Below are 24894 nucleotides of genomic sequence, written 5' to 3'. Positions count from 1 at the left end.
ACGTGTGGCCTGGGCCCCACCTGTACTGCTCCGCTTGGTTCTCACACAGGAGCTGGGAGGCAGGATTCCCTCCTCCATCCACCTGGGAAATGGATTGAGCTCCTGCTGGGTGTCAGGCACTGTTCTGGTGCTGGCTTTTGGAAAAAACAAAAAACAAAACAAAACAAAAAACCCCAAACAGACAAGGCTGACACTTCATAGCCGGAGAAACTATGAATCTGAGAGGTTAGGCAACCGAAGCAAAGTTCCACAGCGAGGAGGGGCGGAGCAGGGGTCAGAGCCGCGGTCCCCCCTCCCCCCCCCCCCCCCCCCCCCCCCCCCCCGCCCCGCACCTTCGCTCCTGCCCGTTGGTGGAGAGGCAGAGGGTGCATTGGAGAGACCAGCTGCCTCCCTGGGAGGGAGGGTACTCCTCTCCCGGCTCTGCCATCTCCTCTCTAAGTTCCCGCGTTGACTTTGAGGGGCCGGCCAGGCAGTGGGGAATGGCTCCTGGGGGCAACAACAGAATTCCGTTTTTAGGTGGGGACAGCTACCGATTTTTGAGCACGTTCAGCACCAGGCCCTGCGGCGTCCAGGGGGAGCCCCGGGAGTTCCTGAGCAGGGGAGGGGGAGGCAGAGCACCCCTGAACTCCGCTTGCCCTGAGCCCCTCCCGGCTCCCGGGACCTCTGCCCTCGGGTTATCAGGGGAAGCAGCTGAGGCTTTGTACAAACAGTCGGGGCAGGCAGGGACACGGGACAGATGGTTTATAAATAAGGGGGCCGGGAGGGGCTGAGCTGGTGTGGGTGGGGAGGGTGCGCTGCAGGAGAGGCCAGGAGGAGGCCTCGGTGGGGGTGGCGGGAGGAGGGGTGTGGTCACCCAGCCCCTCCCTGCACTCAGCTCCCCCTCCCATCCCGGGGCAGACCCCTCCCCTCCAACCAGCACTGACTGCCAGCCCAGGCTCAGCAGCCCTCCCGGAGTCTTCCAGGCGAGGTCCGGCCACCCAGTGTGCCCACAAAAGCAGTGCCTTCAATGTGGGGTGCCAGAGAAGACACGGGTGGGCAGGTGGGAAGGTAGATGGGAGGGGGAGGGAAAGCAGGGATCCGGAGGCGAAGGGAGAGGGGTTCCTCTGGGGGAGGGAGCAGGTGCGGGACATCTGTATCTCACCAGGAACAAAGGGGCCGCTTCCTTCCTACCTTTCTTCCCATTTTCTATCGAATTAAAAAAATAACCCGCGTCTACAATAATGCATGTCGCTTACAGAGTGGCTGAGACCCTGGGCCAGGCGGCCCGCGGGCCACATGCGGGTGTTTTTGCCGTTTTGTTTTTTTACTTCAAAATAAGATATGTGCAGTGTGCATAGGAATTTGTTCATAGTTTTTTTTTAAACTATAGTCCGGCCCTCCAAGGGTCTGAGGGACAGTGAACTGGCCCCCTGTTTAAAAAGTTTGAGGACCCCTGCCCTGGGCTCCGAAATCAGACTGCGCGGGTGAGAATCCAGGGCCTGGATTCTCCAACAAAGCACGGTGCCTCAGTTTCCTCACCTGTAAAGTGGGGACCCCCCCTCCCCCCCGCAGAGCTGCTGCCAGGATTGAACGAGCTGGAGGATGTGGTGTGCTCATGAAAGGGCCTGACGCATAGTAAGAACTGCATTCGCCTGGATGACGATGGAGGGAAACTGAGGTTTAATAATGTCGTAAACACCCGTGAGCCCACCACTCATGTCAGGAACTACACCCTTCCCAGCCGCCTGCATCCGTTCCCTGAGCCCTGGAGGCGCCCGCTGTCCTGAGTGTTGTGTTTGCCGCTCCTTGGCTTTTAAAAAAAAGGTGTGTTTCCTGCAGGTGTACACACCTAATCAGTCTGCTGTTTGCTGTCCCTCCTTTGGACTTGATAAAAGCGGTGGCATAGTGTAGATGGTTTTCTGGGATGGTCCCCCCCCCCCCCCCCCCCCCGCTTCCGCTCCTGAGATTTATCCATGTGAACCTGGCCTAGGGCAGGAGGCCATTTGCTGGGGGGCACCTGCCGCCTCTGGTTTCTCCCCCGCCCCTCCTGCCCCCTCCTGCCCTCTGGCCACACTGCAGGCAGCGAGAGCTTCCTGCCTCGCAGATCCCTCCCACCCACCGCCTGGGAGCCTCTGGCCCCCTCCTCGGCCCCCAGCCCTGGCCCTGGCTCCCTCCCCTGGCTCCAGGGCCACTTTTCATAGGCATCACCCCTCCTTCTGGGAGCAGGCCAAGCCAGGCAGCGCCCCAGCTTTGCTTCTGACCGGCTGGGTGACCCTGGGGAGGTCTCCCGCGCTCTTTGGACTTGGTTTCCCCACCTGTGAGGAGAGGAGGCGATGGGGTCTATTATTCCTCGGCAGCCAGGTTCTTCCTCTGCCTGGAGGGGGTGCTCTGCCTCATCTGGGAAGTCTGGGGGGCAGGGGCAGGTGGGACGGTGTGTGGGTGGTACCACCCCGCTCTCTCCTCTCCCTGGGGCTCGGGGCATCTGCACCCCTGACGTGCTCCCAGCGCTCGGGGGCTCTGCTCCCCGCCCCTTGAGTTTGTGTGTAAAACCTCTCCAAGACCAAAGAAGCCCCTGAAACTTGGAATCAGAACCTTTCGGTGAGTGACAGCATGCATCGGGCCACAGGCAGCACCCGGGGCCGGGGGCCGGGAGCCGGGAGCCGGGAGAGGACCATTTCCCATGAATGCTTGGGCTTCCAGTTTCTTCTCCTGCATAATAAGGACCACTGTCCTCGCCGGGCACATGCCAGGGACGGCTGGTCTGTCTCCTGGGCAGAGCCCGCCTCCCCACCCCCAAACCCCCGGCAGGCCTGATGAGAGAAAGCTTGCTCTAGAGGGCAAAGTCTGGGGCAAAGTTCCAAGTTTATAAGAGACGAGTTATCCATGCACAAATCAAAGCACCTTCTCGGGTCAGAGGGAAACAACGTGTCACGTTGTTCTCACGTTGCCTGGGGAAGGCCAGGCCCTCCCACACCCTGCCGTCCGTCCACACCTCGCCCGCCCCGCCCCTCTAGCAGGTGCTCCTGCAGGAGCCATGATTTCTGTGCGGCAGAAAGCTCACGTTGCCACTGTGACCTGGGAGCCTTAAGGCAGGACCTACGTTGCCACGTGGAGGCTAAGGAATCCTAGCGGCCTTAGGAGTGACACCCGGAGGGCGCTCGGCCCTGCGTCTCTTCCTGAGCCCCGACTCAGCCCCAAATTTGGCCCTGACCTTGACCCCCGGTCCGAGTTTCAAGCCTGGTCCACCTCAGACCCCAAATAGATGGCAGGCTGAGCTGCAGCCCTGAAGAGAGAGTGAACTCGGACGGTGGCCCCATGCAGAGTTGGTCACAGGGCCCGTGTGACAGTGGCTGATGGCTCCGACAGCAGGTGCCACTGCAGAGCCCCAGCTAAGGGGGGGGGGGGCTCTCAGAGGGCTTCTGTCTGTAGGGATCCATTCTGAGGCGCCAGGGCCCCTGATCCTGTGCTAGGCTGTTCCTGCCCCCGAGGAAAGGACAGAGTTGGGGAGCAGGGTGAGGAGCTAAAACGCAGCCAGGGATTGGGGTCACTCTGGCCTTACCCTGAGTACCCTCTGCCTCCAGCTCAGCCCAGCAAGGGGCATCTGGCAAAGTATCCAGAAATAGCGGCTCCCCAAGGCCTGTTACCAGCTACAAGACCCTGACCCCAGCCCCAGCCCCAGCCCCAGCCCCAGCAGTGGGCAAGCTGGGAGCCACCCTGAGACAGGGCTGCTGCCCTATCAGCCATCAGGAGGGGCTGCGTTTGCGCATCATGACCACCGGGGGCACCAGACTCAGGCAGACGGAAGCCTCTGTGGCGGGTGCTCTGGGGGTTGTGCTGTGGGTGGCATTTGAGAACTGTCCGTCCCTCCAGGAGCCCACCTGCTTGTGGGACAGACAGACTTGACCCGAAGTCTCCGATACCCACCCTGTGACAGGGGAAAACGAAACACCAGGGACTGCGATCTTTTCACTGAACACGTCTAGCACTATTTCTTTTTCTGAAAAGGAGTTTCTTGCAGGGAGCATATAGTTGGGCTTTGGTTTTTCTTTCAGTCTGACAATTTCCTTCATTGGGGCAGTGAATACTGCCGGGTTCACCTCCAGCTTTGCACTTTTCTCTCTGTCTGTCCCATCTGCTCTTTGTATCATTTTTATTCCTTTTCTCCTTTTATTAATCAGTTTTTATAGGATTCATTTTATCTCCAGGCTAATTAGCCATATCTCTCTGTTTTAGTTTTATTTTTTGCTGTGGGAGATCAAGAATTTCCAATCTATATCTTTAACTTATTACAGTCTGCCTTTGAGCTCTATTACACTATTTCACGTGGAACAAGAACTTCACAACCATACGCTTCCGTTGTCCTTCTCCAATCCTTTTCTGCTATTATTTCACACTTTTTGCTTCTCATATATGCCACAAACCCCATAATATATTAATTGTAGCTTTGCTTTAAGTAATCAATTATTTTTTCCCTTAAAAACTGTGGTAAGACACACACACACACACACACACACACACACACACACACATATATATATATATATATATATATATCATAAAATTTACCACTTACAGCATTTTAAGTGTACAATTCAGTGACCTTCAGTACATTCACAAGGTCGTGCGACCATCATCACTATCAACTGTTTTCCCAGAACTTTTCATTTCCCAGAAACTCACACCCATGAAGTAACAGTTCCCCATCCCCCATTGCTCCAGGCCGTGGTAACCTCTGTTCCACTTTCTGTGTCTATGACTTTGATGACTCTCAATACCTCATATAAGTGGAATCATGCAATCTTGTCTTTTTTGTATCATGGCTTATTTTACTCAGCATAATATGTTCAAGGTTCATCCGTGTTACGGCATGTGTCACAACTTCATTCCTTTCTATGGCTGAGTAATATTCTATTGTAGGTACATACCACATTTTGCTTATCCAGTCACCTGCTGATGGACCTTGGGTGGTTTCCGCCTTTTGACATTTGTGAATAATATCGCTATAAACTTTGCATGGGTACAAGCACGGCTGGAGTTCCTGCTCTCCATCCTCTTATATGTACCAAGGGGTGAAATTGCTGAGGTGTATGGCAGTTCTATGTTTAACCTTTTGAGAAACTGTCAAACTGTCACCCACGGCAGCCGTGCCATTTTACATCCCCACCGGCTTGCATGAAGGCTCCAGTTTCTCCAATTCCTCATGGACACTTGCTATTTTCCTTTAAAACAAGACAGGCGTCCTGGCGGGGGTGACGTTGTATCTCGTGGAAGTTTTGATTTGTATTTCCCAAATGACCAATGGCGTTGACCTTGTTCTCATGTGTATGTCATTTTGGGAGAAACATACATTCAAGTCTTTTGCCCAGTTTTGAACTGGCTTGTTTATTTTGTTACTGTTGTTGAATTATAAGAGCTCTTTACATGTTCTGAATCCTAATTCTTTATCAGATGTAGGATTGGCAAGTATTTCCCCCATTCCATGGGTTGTCTTCTGACTCTCTTGATAGTGTCCTTGCCTGCACAAAAGTTTTTAATTTTTATAGCATCTGATTTATCTCCTTTTCTTTTGTTTCCCGTGCTGTTGGTGCCATATTGAATAAACCATTGTGAAATCTAAGGTAATGAGGATTTCCCCTTGTGTTTCCACTAAGAATTTGAGTCGTAGCTCTTGAATGTAGGTCTATATTCATTTCAAGTTAATTTTGGTGTATGGTATAAGGTAAGGGGGGATCCAACGTCATTTTTGCATATGGTCTCCAGTTTGTCCAGCACCGTTTGTTGAAAAGACTGTTCTTTCCCCCATTGAATGGTCCTGGTAGCCTTGTCAAAAAGATCAATTGACCATATTGGCGAGGGTTTATTTTGGGTTCTTCATTCTATTCCGCTGGTTTTCATCTTTCTGCCAGTACCGCACTGCTTTGATTTCTGTAGCTTTGTAGTAAGTTTTGAAATCAGGAAGTGTGAGGCTTCTCACTTTGTTTCCTTTTTTGAAGATTTTTTTTTTTTTTACTTTTTCAGGGTCCCTTGAAATTCCATGTGAATTTTTGTATGGGTTTTCTAATTCTGAAAGAAATGCCTTTCGAATTTCTATAAGGATTGCGCATTGAACCTATATATCAGTTTGGGAAGTACTGTCATCTTAGCAATATTATCTCACAATTCCTGAACGCAAGATACCTTTCCCTTTCTTTATAGTATATTTTAGATCTTTAATTTCTTTCAGTAATGTTTTTTAGTTTTTTATGTAAAAGCCTTTCACCTCCTTGGTTAAATTTACTCCCAAGTATCTTATTCTTTTTGATGCTCCTGTAAATGGGATGGTTTTCTTAATTTCCTTTTCAGATTGTTGTTAGTGTATAAAAGAACAACTGATTTTTGCATGTCCAGTTTATATCCTGCCCCTTTGTTGAATTTGTTTATTAACCCTAGTAGTTGTGTGTGTGTGTGTGTGAGCATGTGTGTGTGTGTGTGTGTGTGTGTGTGTGTGCACTCTAGAATTTTTTTACATGTAAGATTATGTCATTTGTGAACAGCGATACTTTTTTCCCCCCCCCCAATTTGGGTATTTTTATTTCTTGTTCTTGCCCAATCATTCTGGCTAGAACATCTAGTACTATGTTGACTAGAAGCTGAGAAATGAAACATCCTTCTTTGTTCCTCAGCTGAGGGAAAAGCTTTTGGTTGTTCATCATGGGATGGGATGTGCTGTGGGAGTTCATATATGGCCTCTCTCATGTTAGGGAAGCTCACTCTATTCTTAGCATATTGAATGTTTTTACCTTGAAAGGGTGTTACATGTTGTCAAATGCGCTTTCTGAATCAGTTGAGATGCTCCTATGTGCTCGTTTTCTTCATCTATTAAAGCCAATATTTTGTGTGTTTTGTTTGGATCGCATGTTGTTACTGCAGGAGGAGGGTAAATCAGTCCCAGTTATTCTGTCTTGGCAGGAAGCACAAGTTCCTCAAATATGTTATTTTGAACTCTCTTCATGTTGATATAACTAGATTTAATTCATCCTTTTAATGCCCTATAAGGTCTCATTGTGTGAATATATTACATCTTACTTAGCTATTCCTTTGCTGTTGGACATTTGTGTTGTTTTCTGTTTTTTGTTTTTCCTTCTATGTATTATAAACAATGCTGCCCTCTGGAGCAAAGATCCAGCAGTGGAACTTCTGGGGTGTAGGGTGTGTTCAATTATTGATTCAATAGATCATATCACGGTGCTTTGCAAAGTGGGTCTATCAATCAGTGTTCACTCCCATCTGCACAGCATAGAAGTACTATTTCCCCACATTATTTCCAAATATCGCATTATCAGACATTACAGCTTTATGCAGTGTGGTAGGTGAAAAGGGTAGTCATTATTACTTCAATTATTTTTTGTAGTGTATTGGTAATGTTGAGCATCTCTTTCTGTTTATTGGTCTTGCATTTTACTGATTTTTTTGAATTGCCTGTTTATAACCTTTGCTCACTTTTCTATTGGGTTATTTTTCTCTTTATTATTGATTTGTATGTATTTTAAAAATATTTTTTATATTATCTCTTTGTCATTATTGGTCTCAAATATTCTTTCAGTCTGTGGCTTGCTTGTAGTTTTACCTATTTGTCCATTCTTGAATATACATTTTTAAAAATAAAATGTTGATGCGGTCAAACTTATTACTCTATAAGTTTCCATTTTTTATTTAGAAAGTCTTTCTTCTAAGGTCATAAAAAAAAATTTCCATCATTGGGAAAACAATCTTATTTTGTTGTTTTATAGTTAGGCCTTTAAAGCGTCTAGAATTTATATTTCGTAAATACGAGCTAGAGATTTAACCTTATTTTTTCCTTACAAAGCCTCAATTGTTCTAACCTTATTTGCTGATAGTTCATCCTTGTTCTGTGCTGCCCTTAGTGACTGTGGGCCCAGCTCTGTACGAGGTACTTCATATGCCTTTCCTTGACTACTCATCCAATCAACCCTACACGCAAGGTATCATCCCATTTTTCAGGTGTGGAAACTGAGTCTCAGAAAGGTTAAATAACTTGCCCAAGGTCACCCAGTTAGCAAGTGGTGGGGGCAGAATTTGAACCCTGAGGAGATATAGAGATAAGATGGGAATTCAGTGACCCGGCCTGTTCAGCAGGGACATGGGCCTGGGGTTCCTTGGGGAGTGGGAACGGTTCTCAACCTGAATCCTACTGTCTCTGGAACCGGATAGCTCCTGCTATGGTGCGAGGCCCATCCTGTCTGTTGTAGGACGCTCACCTGCATCCCTCCTTCCTGTCCTTTACAGTCAGGAGCACCTTCCCACTTCTCCCTCCTCCTTACCCTTGACCTTGACCCTGGGCTGTGGTCAAGAAAACGGTCAAATATTGAGAAATAGTCCCTGGGGGATAAATTGTTCCCTGTTAAGTACCACTAATTCAGATAATAATAATACTTATTAAGTATCAATATCAATTACTAATCATCATTAATGCTAATGACACTGACACTGATGATCAATAGGGATTAATGGTAACATTTGTCCTTGGGCTCTTGCCTCTTTGTAGCTGAAGGACAGAGGTTTTAGCTTTCCCTCTGAGTCACCCTCCCCGCCTGTGAGTCCCCCGACACCCCCTCCCCGTCTGTGGTTAGAGGCGCTCTCTGCAGGGTCCTGGACCCGTGCCTGGGCCGCCCCTCTGCGCCTTGTTCACGGGGAAGCACATGTGAACGTTCGTGCGGAGGTGGGGGCTCTGGGGCTTGGGGTGGCTCGTGTTTTCTTTTTAATATACTTCCCTCAACACCTTGTTGCCGACGAAGACAGATGGAAACATAAAACCCCGCTGATGCAAACGATCCCTCAACCCAGATGTGGCGGGCGAGGGGCCTCCATCATTCATGACTCGCGTCAGCTGTAAACACGTCTGGGGTCACCGGCGTCCAGCCAGCCGGCTCTGGGGACGCCACTGTCAGCGCCTCCCACGCCCGGACCAGGGGACCAGGGGACCACGGGACCACGGAAAAGTGCGTTCAGATCCCTAATGCCGCGCACCCAGGGCCATTCAGAGCCCTGCCTTTAGCGTGGCCGATGGGGCTTCCCCGTTTTAAGGTCTAAATGTATAAGAGCGATCAGGTACCAAATGTAAAGAATAATTGAGGGCCGTGTACGTCCTCCGTTTCTGTTGCTAAGAGTCTTGCCCCGTTCCGCGTGGCCAGTGCATGAAGGCTGTGCAACCCCCGTTCCCTGTTGCCCCGAGGAATCCTGGAGAGACGTTGGCCCTCCACCCCCAAGCCCAGGGCCTTGCTGCCCGCAGGCTTCACCTCGCCACCCAGGCTGGCACCCTTGTGAAACGAGGCGATCACCACCCCCCCCTCATTCTCCTCTGCAGACCCAATGACACTTGCCCTAACCCCGCTGGGTCCTGCAGCCCTGAGCCCACCCTTCAGCCCTGGCTGAGGCTGGGAGCTCCCTGACGGGGGGGCCACGTCTCTGGCTTTTTCTCTGAGTCTCCCTCATCGGCGGGGAGGGCTCTCCCCAGAACGGTCCAGCAGAGTGGCAAAGAATATTCACTTACTGGGGCAAGATGTGGCCTCTAGTTGCCACCTCCCCGGGCCTTTGCTGTCAGGACAGACACCGAGTGGACTTACAGACGGAGCGGAAGGGCTCAGCCCCTCCCAGCTGGGGACACGGAGTCCCACGCCAGGCCGGCAGAGCTGGGCACGGCGTCCTGCAATCCGCTGAATATTCAGCTGCCTGTCCCCTCTGTGGCTGCTGCCTGTGCAGCTGGCCACCTGGGAGGGGAGGGACGAGGGCCAGGCTCAGAGGCTGGCGGAGGGGACCCTACGAGCTCCCACCATGGACAGCAGGGCGTGGGGGGCTGGCACCCTCTGCTTGCTGAGCCCATTACCAGCCGTGAGTAGCCAGCCCAGCCCCTCCTGCCTCTGGCTGGGCTCCAGAGCCTCGGGGGCACAGGGGGTTGAGCTGGAGCCCAGGGGGTCCCCACTGCCCTTCCCAGGGCGGGAGTCTCTCCCCACCAAGCAGGCGGCACCATGGCTTGGACAACTCCTGACCCCCATGATCCCTCCTCCCCATCCCCTCCCCTCCCCTCCTCTTCCTTCCCTTCCCTTCCCAGAAGGGCACCCCGTGGGCTCGGCCCACCCCATTAACTCCTTCCTGCAGGTGTTGGCCCCTGTGCACCCCGAGTGCGACCTCGTTGCCCAGCTGAGAGAGGATGAGAGTGCGTGTCTGCAGGCAGCAGAGGGGGAGTCCAACGCCACCCGGGGTACGGGGTACGGGGTACGGGGTACGGGGTACGGGGTACGGGGTACGGGGTATGGGGCTGGAGAGGAGGGGATGGCTTCTTCGATTCCTCTATCGCTCCCAGCCTCACCCTCAGGGTGTTGCGGGCTGTCCCCTGGGCTGATCCATGCCGCCCCCACCCCTCTAGGCTGCCCAGTGATCTGGGACGGGCTGCTGTGCTGGCCCGGGGCAGGCTCTGGAGAGTGGGTGACCCTCCCCTGCCCAGCCTTCTTCTCTCACTTCAGCTCAGAGCCAGGTGAGGGGCTGCGGGTGGGGCGGGGGGTGGGGTCGGGTGTTTTCCTCTGGTGGTGCCAGAGGAATGTGGCAGACACCCCCTGGCATGAGGGCTGGCAGACCTGCATTTCACCAGCTTCCTCTTCTTGAGTGCGACCTTGGGCAAGTCAGGCCGCCCCCCCCCCCGGCCCCCACCCCCCGACCCTCCGCTTTCCTGGCCTGTGACCTCGCAGGGGTGAGGGTTCGTGAGCAGAGCACTGGAGGTGCTAGACCAGCGCCTGGCACCAAGCGATCCTTCCCTGGATGTTCGCAGGGGGGCTGGCTGTGGGGTGCAGTGGGCAGAGCCTGCCTGCTGGCCAAGATGCCACCAGCTGCCTAATGGGATGGGGTCCCCCACTGCTCTGCCTCCACTCCCTGGCCTGGGTGTCTGGGGGGCCAGTCCCTCCTTCTCCCCCTGCCCTTAGGGCCCTGGGCGCACAACTCAGGACTCTGCCTCCCAAGGGAATGACGCTCTCCGTCTGACCCATGGTGACTCCGAGGCCAGAGAGGAAGGCCCCGGATGTGTCCCGGGCAGGACCTCTTGCTGCCGCCTCAAGGGGCATTCGGTGGCTGAGGCGCCCCATCCCTCCCGGGAGAAGGTGTGACCAGGCCTCTGCTTCCCCACCTCCGCCCGCCGCCCAGGCGCCGTGCAGCGGGATTGCACCATCACCGGCTGGTCCGAGCCCTTCCCGCCGTACCCGGTGGCCTGCCCTGTGCCCCTCGAGCTGCCCACAGAGGAGGTAAGAAGCCTCTTGCAGGAAAGGTCGCCATGGATGCCTGTGGGGGTGCCGGGACCCTGTGACTCGAGGGGCCGCCTTTCCATTGCAGCCGGTGGGCTGGAATGGCAGTTACAGCAGGTGTCCAGAAGGAGGCAGTGTCTGCAAGAGGGGTGGTTTGCCGATCTGCCCAAGGGTGGCAGGTGGGCCATGTTGCTAGGAGGGTGGAGACACGGAGGGCAGGCAGGAGATGTGCTGGCCACCACCTCCCTGGCCACCCTCCCTGTGCCCAGGCCTCCAGGGCACGGAGTCTCGGGTGGATCCAGGCATGGTCCCGGGACAGCTCCTGCCCCGGCTAGTCCTCAGCTGTGGGCAGCGTGCTCGGCTGTGGTGTGGGGAGGAGGGAAACCACGCACTCTACGGTAGCTGGCACGCCCACATCTCCGAATGGAGCAAGGCTTTTTGAGGTGCTTCCACGCCCGTCACCCCACATGCCTGCCCTCAGCCCTGCAGGGGAAAGCATGAGTCTGACCATTTCTCAGGTGAAAAGGCTGAGTCAGAGGGGCCGTGATCGCCTGCCTCCCCAAGGGGCTGAGCCCTTGCTCCATCCTCTGCCTGCACCCCTGTCTGTCTCTGGGGTCCAAGCTGGACTTGGACAGAACACTTGGTCAGAAAAGGAGTTTTTCCCTATGATTGAGGACATGGTGTTCCCAAGCCGACAAGCGAGCTGGATGTCCATAAACAGGCCCAATTCCCTCCTGGGCTTCCTCGTTCCCCAGGAATGCGGAGTTTCTGCTGCCGCCTGACCCAGCCCGAGAGGAGAGCAGCGCGAGTGAGCATCCCTGCCCCGCCCCTCTGTCACCAGCAGAGGGTCAGGCAGAGGACACAGACACTTCAGTCCGCAGGGAGCTTGCTGCGGCCCCACGGACACCCCTGGCCCCAGCTGGGAGTTTCAGGGTAGAGCTGAGAGCTTCCCCTCCCCCAAAGACACAGTTTCTGCCGCTCTCCATCTCCGCTCTCCCCAGAAATCGTACTTCTCCACGGTGAAGGTCATCTACACCCTGGGCCACAGCGTCTCCACCGTGGCCCTCCTGGTGGCCATCGCCATCCTGGTGGCTCTCAGGTTCGCCCTCTGCGTCACCGGCTCGGAAACCTTGGCTGCCTCCCCATTGTCCACGGAGCCCGGCTCTGTGTCTGGTCCCGTGGATGTCTAACTCTCCCTTCTTTTCCCCACGCGTGGACCCCTCCCAGCATTCCCTCCCAGCGCTACAGCTTTGCTCATGGGGAACGGATTCTAGTTGCTCATGACGCCTGCCTCCCTTCACCTCAGTGTCTTTACAGCAAAGCCCAGCTCCCACCCTCTTCTAGGAATCTTCCTTGCCTCCTCCTTGCAGCCCTTCTTGATTGTTTCAACCCTTTGACCATTGACCCTTTTAAGTTCCCCCCACATCAGGCTTTAGGGTCTGAGCCCCATGACCTGGCCTGTGCTGTTCTCCGTCCTTGGGGATGAGCCTCATCTCCATAGTTCCCTGGGGGCTCCCCTGGGCAGGGTCCTGCCGCTTGGGCCCCTATCCCCAGACTACGAGCTCCCTGAAGGCAGGGACTGGAGTTGCCTGTCCCCTCACCTTCCCTGAGCCCCGGCCAGTGGTTAGTCAGCTGTCCTGCCAGGCTACAACTCAAGGTCAGCCCAACCCAATGGCATGCAATCCGACCAAGTCCACTGGGCTCCTCCCTCCCCTCCTCCGCCCTGCTCAGCCTCCTCCCGCCTGCCGCCCTCTCCCATCACCATCTGCTCCTCACCCTCCCGCCCCTGCAGGAGGCTCCACTGTCCTCGGAACTACATCCACACCCAGCTGTTCGCCACCTTTATCCTCAAGGCGGGCGCCGTGTTCCTGAGGGACACTGCCCTCTTCCACGGCGAGGACACGGACCACTGCAGCGTCTCCACCGTAACAGTCGCATTGGGGCGCCGGGCGGTGGGGGGTTAGGGACTCGCTGCTCCTGCCGGAGCCTGCCCAGCCCCGTTGGCTAAGCTGGGCTCGGCCTTGCCCACTACAGAACAAGAACCGCCCCCACCTTCCCACCCCAAAGCCTCATGCCCTTTCCTGGACCAGGGTGCCCGTCCATGCTATTTCCATGGTCCACTCTCCACTCATACCCCACCCTAGACCATGCCACTCCGCCAGCCATTTCATTTCACCCTGCCCCTGAGCGTTCGTCCATCCGTCCGTCCCGTGGTGAGGGGCTGGGCTGAGTGGGAGCCTCCCTCCGAGGGCACAGAATGGACCAGGTTGTGGGGGCACAGGCTGGAGGGAGCTGAGAGATGGGGGAGAGCGAGGGAGGACCTCAGGGAGGGGATGGCTTGGAGCTGGGTGGGCAGCAGTGACCGGGGGCGGGGAGAGAGGACCTGTTACCTGGGAGGACCAGGATGAGCAATCGCACACACAGGAGAACCTGCGCATGACCAAGAAGCAGGGAAGTCATCATGGGGGAGGGGAGGTGGGAGAGTGCGGGGAGACCGAAAATAAAGGCAGTTGGGCTGGGTGTGCAGGCCCAGCCCTTAGAAGGCACTGGAAGACTGTGCTGGAAATGAACGGATAAGCGAATGAGCAAACCAACGATGACCGGAGTCAATGAGAGAAATGATAATAACAGTGTGTATGGAGCACTCATGTGCTGGGAATTACACTGAATGCTTTGCATGTATTGTCACCTTTTCTTTCCCGCACGCATTTCCATTTTAGTTCCTTTGTGGATGACAATGGGCAATGTCATTGGCTGCTTAGTGGTGGGACTGGGGCCAAGCCTGGCCACCTGAGCTCAGAGGTGGCGCTCACCTCTGGCAGCTGAGGGGGTCCTGCAGGGACGGAGGCCGGGACGGAGGTGTGGACGCATGCGCCCATGTTTGCAGGACAGAGCCATGCATGAATACATGGTGTTTCCTGCCCACAGCTCTGGGGACTGACGGGGGCTCAGGAGAGATGGGGTGAGAGTGAAGGTAGTAGCAATGATATCCAGTTTCCACCCAGTCCCATGAGGCCACGAGAGAGGTGCTGGGCATTTTCCTTTGACAGATGAAAGCCTAAGGCCTGGGGAGGTGACCCGCTAGTAGAGGGTCAATTTGAGCCCAGGCGGTTGGGTCCCACATCTGTGCCCTCAGCCACCACCTGCTATTCCTGCATCCCCTCTGGGGCAGCCAAGTGGAGGGGCCCGGGTGGGGTAGGGAGACTTGGGCGGGCTCCCATGGGTGTCCCGGCCTGCAGGTTCTGTGCAAGGCCTCGGTGGCCAGCTCCCACTTTGCCACCATGACCAACTTCAGCTGGCTGTCGGCAGAAGCTGTCTACCTGACCTGCCTCCTGGCCTCCACGTCGCCCAGCACCAGGAGGGCCTTCTGGCGGCTGGTGCTCGCTAGCTGGGGTGGGTCCCAGGGCTGGCTCGGGCACCGTGAGTGAGGTGGAGGGTGGGGATTCCCAACAACCACTCAGGAGCCCTAGAGAGATTGATGGGAAAGGGACCCCTGGGCTCTGCCCCGGTCCCGCCTTCACTGCACCCTGTGTGGTGGGCAGTGGTGGTGGGAGGTGGGGGCAGGTCTCCAAGCTGAGATGTAGACCCTCCCTCGCGTCCCCTCTGTGCCCCACAGGGCTTCCCCTGCTCTTCACCGGCACGTGGGTGGGTTGCAAGTTGGCCTTCGAGGATACTGCGTGAGTCTGGGGGACCTCCTTGTCACCCCTGTGCCAAGTCCCCAGGGGGCGTGGGCTGGACTCTCAGGCAACATGGGAGAGGAGGAGGGCCCAGTCCAGCCTTCAGGATCTCCCGGGCTTGGGAATGTGCTAGATGGGGAAGCCTTCCATGGGTAGCACAGGAGGGATGGGAGCCTGAGTGGGAAGGGGCCTCAGATTCTTAGGATTTGGGGGTTCAGGGAGAGCTGAGGGTAGTGGTGGGTGTATTTGGGGGCCTCCTGGAACAGGAAGTGTTGGCAGCAGCAAGAAATCAGCAAACAGACTGATTTCCCAGGAGTTTATCCTTCTAGGTGGAGACAATGGGTGAGCCCAGCATGGATTGGGGCGCCCCTCTGAAAGGGGCCAACTCTCTGAGAAACAAGATAGTCTGTGGGGGGAGGGAGGGCTGGGAGGCTCCAGAGCCAGAACCAGAAGCCAGGAGGCCAGCAGGTAGAGGGTGGGGAGGAGGGAGGCGCATGAGTTACCATGGCGCACAGGGCACCAGCCTCAGCCCTGGCCTGTCCTCTCCATAGGTGCTGGGACCTGAACGACAGCTCCCCCTACTGGTGGATCATCAAAGGGCCCATCGTCCTCTCTGTTGGGGTCAGTTCCTGGGGCCAGTGTCCTCTTGCTTTAGTCAGCCAATACCCCCTGGGTCCACCGAGGGGCCCTACATCGTAGGAGACAGGACTCCAGCTGTGCGGCCCTCTCTGGACCTCAGTCCCATTGGGAAAACCAGGGGGGTGGTCTCGGTCAGCACTCAGGCCCCTTCTGGCTCAGACTCTGGACGAACCTGGTGCCTGGTTGCAGCTCACCTACTACTGCAGTGAGAGGCTGGGCGGGCAGGCGGGGGCACCGCTGCGGCTGAAACCCACCACCTGCTCCCACGAGGAAACGGGGCAGCCAGGACTGGTTGGCGTGGCCTTGGCGAATGTGCCCATTTCCCCAGCTTAGCAATTGTGCTAAGTGAAGGCCAGTGCTTTGTGCCAGAGGAGCCCCTGGGAGGAGCTGAACGCAGGATGATGAGGCCTGACCTCCCACCCTTGGCCCAGGGTGGAAACGGGGGACCCTGAGCCCCCGCCCTCAGGAGGGGGCACGTGGGACCTCCCAGTCTCCAGGCTACACGTTCTAGAGCAAAGATCTGTGCACCCACCCTCCTGCACAGCCCTGTGTCTCCAGGACTTGGGGTTTCTGTTTCCCAGAGAGACTCCACCCCAGGTCACCAGGGCCACCCCTGACCTTTGTCTGCCACCTTCCCGCACCTCTGTTTCCAGGTGAACTTTGGGCTTTTCCTCAATATTATTCGCATCCTGCTGAGGAAACTGGAGCCAGCTCAGGGCAGCCTCCACGCCCCGTCTCAGTACTGGTAACGTGCACGCACGTAATGGGGGATCCCGGGACATACCTGGAGCATGAGTCAGGGTGGTTCTGTTTTACTCGCGATGAGGCATTCACCATCCTGGCCTGTGCTCCGCCCCACGTTCCCCGAGACAGACTAGCTCTGGTCCCTGCCTCCCAGGAGATGGTAGGATGGGAAGGATAGAGGCTCCAAACAGCCAGTGTCCAGGCCAAATAGGCCGATGAGTGCTGTGATCAATGTCTCCGAGAGCCTGAAGAAGGAGATCCTTTCTAGAGAGGAGTGGGGGCAGGGGTGGTCAGGGAAGACTTCCTGGAGGAAGTGGTCTTCGAGCTGGACTTTTCAAGATGCATGGACTTTGGCTGGAATAAATGGAGACGAGCATTTGGCACAGGGAACAGCAGGATCCAGGGGCCCAAAGCAAGGAGGTCCAGGGTGCATGCAGGGAGGATGGCGTTCCCCAGGGCGTAGCGTTGATCTGCAGAGCTGGGGGAAGAGAGAGTAGGCGGGGGGGGGGGGGGGGGGGGGGCAGGGGGGAGTTTGGAGTTCTAGCCTTGGGAGCCTGAGGCTTGTCGTCTCCTGCAGGCGTCTCTCTAAATCAACCCTTCTCCTCATCCCGCTGTTTGGAATTCACTACATCATCTTCAACTTCCTGCCTGACAGCGCCGGCCTGGGCCTCCGCCTCCCGCTGGAGCTGGGGCTGGGCTCCTTTCAGGTGAGCCCACAGGCACGCTCCCTCCGTGGTGGGAGGAAGAAGCGGCTGCCAGGGCAGCGAGGCTGGCTATTCTTCCTTCCAGCCACTCATCTACTTATTCAACTACCAGTATCTGTCTGCCCACTTTTCTATCCGTCCATCCCCCTATTCATTCAACTACCCCTGCACCTATCTACCCACCCATCTACCCTCCATCCCTCCATCCATCCATCCATCCATCCATCCATCCATCCAATCTATTCAGCACTTGCTCAGCACCCATCACATGCCAGGCTCTGTGCTCAATACTGGGGGATGCACAGAAAAGGAAGTCCGAGAAATTAGGCCAACAGTACAGACTCGGCAGGCTTGCTAGAACGATTACATGAGGCAATGGCATGGCACATAGTAAGTGATGCAGCTGCCTTCCCTTTTCCTCAAAGACCTGGCTCACACCACTGCCTGGGAGGTGCGGGGGGGGGGGGGGGGGGGGCGGGGAGGGAGTAGAAAGACCACAAACACCTGGAGGCCAGGCCGAGGTACTCTGACGGTCCTTTCTCTTTGGCCCCCCAGGGCTTCATTGTGGCCGTGCTGTATTGCTTCCTCAACCAAGAGGTATGTGACTCTCCAGGCTGTTCTTACTCATCGATCCTTCCCTGCCGCCATCCTCAGACCCCTGTCTCCTGCTCAGACCCTGCCCATCCCAGCTCAGGCCAAACCTTGACTCCTGTGATCCTCGGTAGGAAACTGTCCTGAGCTGGATCCAGCTGAACCTGAATGCTTCCTGTTAACATCTTTTACCCGTCCCTCTTCTGGGCTGGGCCACCTTTACTCTTCATTCAGCAGGGGGTGGGGGAGGCCTTTTAGGATCAGAAGAGGGATCCAGGGGTGGGCTCTGTGTTCCTAAAAATTGGATAAAAGGGAGAGTAGGAGAGGGAATAAGCCAGATCCAGAGCAGAGAAAGAGAAAAGAGACACAGGAACCCAGAAAGTCAGAGGTAGACATACAGGGACCTAGGAAAAAAGAATTGGATGCAGAAACAGGGGGGACGATGGAGAGCAGAGCCAGGGACACGGAGAGAGAGAGGGGGGAAACCTGGATGAGAGAGTCACACACAAAGAACAGCCGAGACAGAGGTGGACACGCTCAGCACAGACGGAATAGATGGTGTCGCTGCCATGTAGACACAAGGAGAGATGGCAAAGAGGAGCCAACGAAACATCCCACGCAGAAGACGCCGGGCATAGATTCCTTAGGACAGACTGGCTTTGTGGGGAGAGGTGGGAGGATTGAACTCAGCACCCCAGGTGGCCAGGCCCAGCGCTCTGGGCACAGGCAGAGCCAGGGGCTCCCTCTAGTGGCCATGGGTTTGTTGTGGGCTCTGCATTCTGCTGGAGACCTGGGTGCATGTGCCTGACACCCCACCCCCAACCCCTCCAACACACACCCTCCATCCTCACACCACCACCACCCCCCAGCTGTGGGGCACTGCCCTCCCCTCACCTGCCACCCCTGTGTCTGACTGGCTCCCTCTCCTCTGATCCTCTCTGCTCACACTCCAGACTCTGGCTGATGGGCCCTGGGGATGCAGGGAGAGGAACGGCTCTGGCTGAGGCCGGTGGGGCCCGGGGAAGGGGATTCCACAGCGATTTGTAAAGGACTTTCCCAGGAAGCGGTGTTGAGGACCAGATAGTTACATACTTCTGGTGATGGGGAGCTTACTCCCTCTGAATAGCCCTTTCCGTGGCCAGACAGCTCACCTTGATGTTGAACAGAAATCTGCCCCCCTTTGGCCCTCACCACAGCCTCAGCTCCCTCTGCCCCGACAGCCCCGTGAGAAGTGAGGGCGCAGACCTTCCCCCTGCACCTCCCAGGCCACTTGGCTTTCCGTCACTGTCAGTCTCCGCCCGGCAGGTCCTCAGGCGGCGTGCGGGGTCCTCTCGCCCTCGAGGCCATGTTCTCTGGACAGGTTTCCCAGCGGCCACAGTTCAGCTCAGTGGGCAATGGCAGGGCTGAACCCCAGCGCGGGGGGTGGTCTAAGCCCGTGGTCGGCAAACTCATTAGTCAACAGAGCCAAATGTCAACAGTACAACGATTGAAATTTCTTTTTTTTTAAAATATATTTTATTGATTTTTTACAGAGAGGAAAGGAGAGGGACAGAGAACTAGAAACATCGATGAGAGAGAAACATCGACCAGCTGCCTCCTGCACACCCCCTACCGGGGATGTGCCCGCAACCAATGTACATGCCCTTGACCAGAATCGAACCCGGGACCTTTCAGTCCGCAGACCGACGCTCTATCCACTGAGCCAAACCAGTTTTGGCTGAAATTTCTTTTGACAGCCAAATTTTTTAAACTTAAACTTCTTCTAACGCCACTTCTTCAAAATAGACTCGCCCAGGCCGTGGTATTTTGTGGAAGAGCCACACTCAAGGGGCCAAAGAGCCGCATGTGGCTCGCGAGCTGCAGTTTGCCGACCACGGGTCTACGCTATTCAGGGAGGACAGAGTAGTTATCTGGCCAGAAACTCGAGAAAGCACCCATCAGTGTCTTTATCTGGGCCCAGACAAAGGCAGTGCTAAAAGGCAGAGACAGGGGCTAAAGGGAATGGCCAGAAACATATCCAGGAAGGAGGAAGTAGTACCTTCAGAGGCAGCGCTTAGCCGTGGCTGTGCCAACCGTGGCTTCTCCTGCCGCGAGCCTGTCTGTTTCTCCTGCGTGGGCTCTCCCACACTCGCAGGCCCCCTGGGGTGGAGTCAAGGAGTGGCGGTGGGACCTTTCTCACATCCCCCTTGTCCCTGGAGGTGAGGACCGAGCTCTCCCGGAGATGGCACGGCCACAACCCTGAGCTCCTGCCGGCCCGGAGGACCCGTGCCCCGTGGACAGTGCCTTTCCGCCCAGGGACTAAGGTGGTGACGTCTGTGTGCTAGGCTGCCCACATCACGTGCCTGCAGCCCACACCTGAACTTGGGCAGCTACCGCGGGTCCACCACGTTCCGAAGGAGTGGGACCTCCTGGGAGCCCCAAGTTCACAGCCCCACCCCAGCCGCTGCCCAGCCCTGGGCAGGGTGGCCCCTTTTACCTGTCCCTGGCTCTTTCCCCCGGGTCCCTGTGTGTCTAATTCTGGTTTCCCGGGTTCCTCTGTCTCTGTTCTTCTCATGGGCCTCCTCCTAGCGCCTGAGCTGTGGCTCAAGGCCAGAGGAGCCAATAAACGTGTGATGAATAGATACGTGTGCGTGAACGCCCGAGCCTCGCGGGTGGCGGATGGACAGCCTTCGCTCGGATCCCTGGGGCACGGCGCCTGCATTGTTCCTCGGTCCACGCGACGCACCATCGTGGACTGTCTGCAGGGATCGCCTTGTTTAATTCGCTTGAACACGGACTCCCCTTGCTTTCCCCCTCCGCTCCCATTCCCTCCTCCCGCAGGCAAACATTCCCGTGTTTATGGGAACATTTGTGTTTCTGTGTGTTCTTGCAAAACAGGGAGTGTTTTGTGTGTCTGTCCTTTTAGCTTACACACCCGCTGCCGGGTATGTGCCTGACATCTGGCTTCAGCGCCTCTCCCCTCCGCCCTGGGTTTTAAGAGATCCCCCACCCCCCGGGTGCCATGTGCTCATTTAGTCTCTTGTTTTGGCAGCTGTCTGGTGCCACGCGGGGTCTCCCCCACCCTCTAGGTGAACACTCGCGGACCTGGGAGTAGACGTGCCCCCGGTCATCAGTGAGGGCTCTTCTGAGTGTGACAGCAGTGACAGATGGCGCTGCAGGGTGCCTGCAAAGTCTGGGCTCCCACCAGCAGCTCCGAGCACTTGGCGGTACCCAGCTTTTTAATGTTTGCAAGTCAAATGGGCGTAAAGTGAGATCTCCCGCTGTTTGAATTTGCATTTCTCTGATGACTAGTGAGTGAGCATCTCTCCTTGCGCCTGTTAGCCTTTTGGGGCTCTTCTTCTGGAGATGGCTTGGGTTCCTGGGCACATTTCCCTCGAGGGTGACGCTTCCTCCAGTCTAGGTCGCCTTCTTGTGCCCCCAGCCCGATGTCACGCATCGTCACGGTCCATCCCTCCCCCACCCTAGTCCGTGGCAGGAGGGAGGAAAAGGAGACCTGGGCGCTGTCCCTGGGGGCCTGTCAGCTGGTGGCGGTGGAGGGAGATTTCAGGACAGAGACCAGGCAGGAACGGGCACCGCGGGTCAGAACGAAACCTCTCCCTTCCTTGGTCACCCAGGGCAGATGGGCCCTCAGACTCGGCCCCTTCCCCGGCCGCCAGGGAGCCTTCCCGGCCACCCTCCTCTGCGGGACACCCTCCACCCTAGTCACGGGGCTTCCAGGGAAAGGAGGGGGGGCCAGAGAAACCCAGGGTCACACCAAGGTCAAGGTGCAGCCCCAGTCTAAAGCCCTCCCAGGCATTCCTTCCTTCAGTCTCAGGTCATGGGGTAATTCATACTCAGCGCAGGGTGTTGGGAGCTAGGAAAGGGATTAAAAAAGAAAATGAAAACCAGCCATAACCTCATTACCAAAAGACAGTCACCATCGATATTTTTGTATGTTTTCTAAAAAAAAGTTTTCTATGCATTTTCAAAACATCTTGAGATCATATTATATTTATAAATTTGTATCTTGTTTCTTACGCTTAAGATTAAGATACACAATTTTTTAATCTTTATCTGAGGGTATTTATTTTCCACTGATTTTTTTTTTTAGAGTGAGTGGAGGTAAGAGAGAGGGGTGAGAGAGAGAGGAAAACCATTGTCGATGTGAGAGAGACACATCGATTGGTTGCTTCCTGTATAAGCCTCCACCAGGGCCAGGGATTGAGCCTGCAACTGAGATACATGCCCTTGACCAGGAATCGAACCCTTGACCTTTCAATCCTTGGGCTGACACTCTAATCACTGAGCCAAACTGGCCAAGGCAACAGACACAACTTAAAAATGGCCAATGAGCCCGGACAGTGTAGCTCAGTGGTTGAGCATCGACCTATGAACCAGGAGGTCACGGTTCAATTCCTGGTCAGGGCACATACCCATGTTGTGGGCTCAGTCCCCAGTGGGAGAAATGCAGGAGGCAGCCAATCTGTGATTCTCTCTCATTATTGAAGTTTCTATCTCTCTCTCTCTCTCCCTTCCTCTCTGAAATCAATAAAAATATATATTTTTAAAAAATGGCCAATGAACCCATGAAAAGATGCTCAATATCTTTAGTCACTGGGAAAATGCAAAAGAACACCACAATGACATACCATTTCACACCCACTAGGATGGCTCACATGAAAAAAAAATAGGCAAAAACAAGTGTTCATGAGGATGTGGGAAATTGAAACTCAGATATTGCTGGCGGGAGTGTCAAATGGTGCTGGTGCTTAGGCGAAAAGTCTGGCAGTTCTTCAAAAAGTCCAACAATGAGTTACCATAGGACCCAGCCGATCCACTCCTAGGCGTGTAGGCAGGAGAACTGAAACCACATGTCTATACAAAGACTTGTACATGAGTATTCAGAGCAGCATTACTCATATTTGCCAAATGTCCATCTCTTGGTGAATAGATAAACAAAATGAGGCATATTAACACAATAGAATATTATAATTAAAAAAATGAAACACTGATACAAAATACAATATGGATGAACCCTGAAAACAGTATGCCAAGTGAGAGAAGTTAGTCACAAAGGGCCACACGGTGTAAGGTTCTGCTTATGTGCAATGTCCAGAATAGGCATAATCCATAGAGATAGACAGTAGTTTATAAGTTTCCAGGGGCGGGAGGAAGGAAAATGGGGACTGATTGCTGAAGGGTGTGGCGTTTCTTTTAGGGGTGATGAAGTGGTCTACCATTAGATGGTGGTGATGGTTGCACATTGTGGTGAATGTACTAAAAACCACTGAATCGGATACTTTAAGTGGATGAAATTTATGACATGTGGATTATGTCTCAGTGAAATTATTAAAAAGAGTAAATGGGTGGTTGCAGCAGAATGCTTGCAAACCTTTTGTTCCGCTATATAATTTGCAAATATATTTGCAAATATATATATACTAGAGGCCTGGTGCACAAAATTCGTGCATGGGGTGAGAGGGGTGTCCCTTAGCCCAGCCTGCACCCTCTCCAATCTGGGACCCCTTGAGGGATGTCTGACACCGGGATCGGGCCTAAACGGGCAGTCGGACATCCCTCTTACAATCCAGGTCTGCTGGCTCCCAACTGCTTACCTGCCTGCCTTCCTGATTGCCCCTAACCGCTTCTGCCTGCCAGCCTGATCACCCCCCCTAACCACTCCCCTGCCAGCCTGATTGATGCCTAACTGCTCCCCTGCCAGCCCGATTGCCCCTAACTGCCCTCCCCTGTAGGCCTGGTCACCCCTAACTGCCCTTCCCTGCAGGCCTGGTGCCCCCCAACTGTTCTCCCCTGCAGGCCTGGGTCCCCCCACAACTGCCCTTCCCTGTAGGCCTGGTCTCTCCCAACTTCCCTCCTCTGCAGGCCTGGTCCCTCCCAACTGCCCTCCCCTGCTGGCCTGATCACCCACAACTGCCCTCCCTTGCAGACCTGGTCCCTCCCCTGCTGGCTATCTTGTGGCAGCCATATTGTGTCCACATGGGGGCAGCCATCTTGTGTGTTGGAGTGATGGTCAATTTGCATATTACTCTTTTATTAGATAGGATTTATTTTAATTTAAATTCTTTATTGTTTTGAAGTATTACGTATGTCTCCTTTTCCTCCCATTGACCTCTCCCAGCCACTGAAGTCTAATATTCTTTATTTAGCCAATCATTATACAACAAATCTATTAGTTGAGGTTGCTCCCAATTTTTTAAATAATTAGTTGTGATAAACTTTCTTGCATACAATTCTTCATGCACATCTCAAAAAGGTAAAAATTTCCAAATGAACTTTTAGATCTAAAACTTTTGAGCCAATGTCATTCACATAGCAAGTCTTTTAATTCTGGTTTGCAAATTTCCTCCGGGAAAAGTTGGCCCAAGTATCTATACTAATAAAAGGGTAATATGCTAATTAGACCCTGTTGACCAGACATCTTCCAGTCATCCTGACTTCCTTCTGGACAAAGCCACAGTAGCAGGGGCCAAGGCAGAGGTGGTTAGAGCAATCAGGCCGGCAGGGGAGAGCAGTTAGGGGTGATCAGGCAGGCAGAGGAGGGCAGTTAGGGGAAATCAGGCCAGCAGGGGAGGGCAGTTAGGGCCAATCAGGCAGGCAGGCAGCTGAGCAGTTAGGAGCCAGCGGTCCCGGATTGCAAGAGGCATGTGTGAGGGGGTCTCAGATTGGAGAGGGTGCAGGCTGGGCTGAGGGATCCCCTCCCTCTGTGCACAAATTTAATCCACCGGGCCTCTAGTTGTTGTATAAGCCAAGTAAGAAAGCTGGTTTCTACATCGCTAGTATCATTAATGTCTTTGTCAGCCTGATAGAGTGCTCTCTCAGCGTTTAACTGCTACTGGTACTCATGTTAGCAGTCAGTAGGGGTTAGTGTTAGTGGGTAGTTAGCAGTCAAGGGTTAGTGTTAGTGGGTAGTTAGCAGTCAGTCAGGGATTAGTGTTAGTGGGTAGTTAGCAATCAGTAGGGGTTAATGGGTAGTTATCAGTCAGGGATTAGTGTTAGTTAGCAGTCAGTAGGGGTTAGTGTTAGTGGGTAGTTAGTCAGTAGGGGTTAGTGTTAGTGGGTAGTTAGTCAGTAGGGGCTAGTGTTAGTGGGTAGTTAGCAGTCTAGTAGGGATTAGTGTTAGTGGGTAGTTAGTCAGTAGGAGTTAGTGTTAGTGTGTAGTCAGTTGGGGTTAGTGTTAGTGGGTAGTTAGTCAGTAGGGGTTAGTGTTAGTGGGTAGTTAGTCAATAGGGGTTAGTGTTAGTGGGTAGTTAGTCAATAGGGGTTAGTGTTAGT

At 54.6% G+C, this 24894-nt stretch overlaps 1 protein-coding gene across 1 annotated transcript; it reads left to right on the top strand.

Annotated features, from left to right (window-relative positions):
* Positions 1-9810: 9810 nt before the first annotated feature.
* On the top strand, positions 9811-19946 carry GHRHR (growth hormone releasing hormone receptor; the record flags this gene model as incomplete). The annotated part of the gene is made up of 13 exons (XM_079786833.1): positions 9811-9867; positions 10135-10237; positions 10403-10510; positions 11170-11267; positions 12269-12366; positions 13060-13192; positions 14507-14660; positions 14884-14944; positions 15496-15565; positions 16237-16328; positions 16905-17034; positions 17587-17628; positions 19821-19946. The coding sequence occupies 13 exons, from the start codon at positions 9811-9813 to the stop codon at positions 19944-19946; spliced, it is 1272 nt and encodes a 423-aa protein (XP_079642959.1).
* Positions 19947-24894: the final 4948 nt, after the last annotated feature.

This window comes from Cnephaeus nilssonii, assembly GCF_951640355.1.
Source record: "Cnephaeus nilssonii genome assembly, chromosome: 12".
In the NCBI taxonomy this organism is placed as follows: domain Eukaryota; kingdom Metazoa; phylum Chordata; class Mammalia; order Chiroptera; family Vespertilionidae; genus Cnephaeus; species Cnephaeus nilssonii.
The sequence above is the reverse complement of the archived record's forward strand: the minus strand, read 5'-3'. Positions and strand labels throughout refer to the sequence as shown.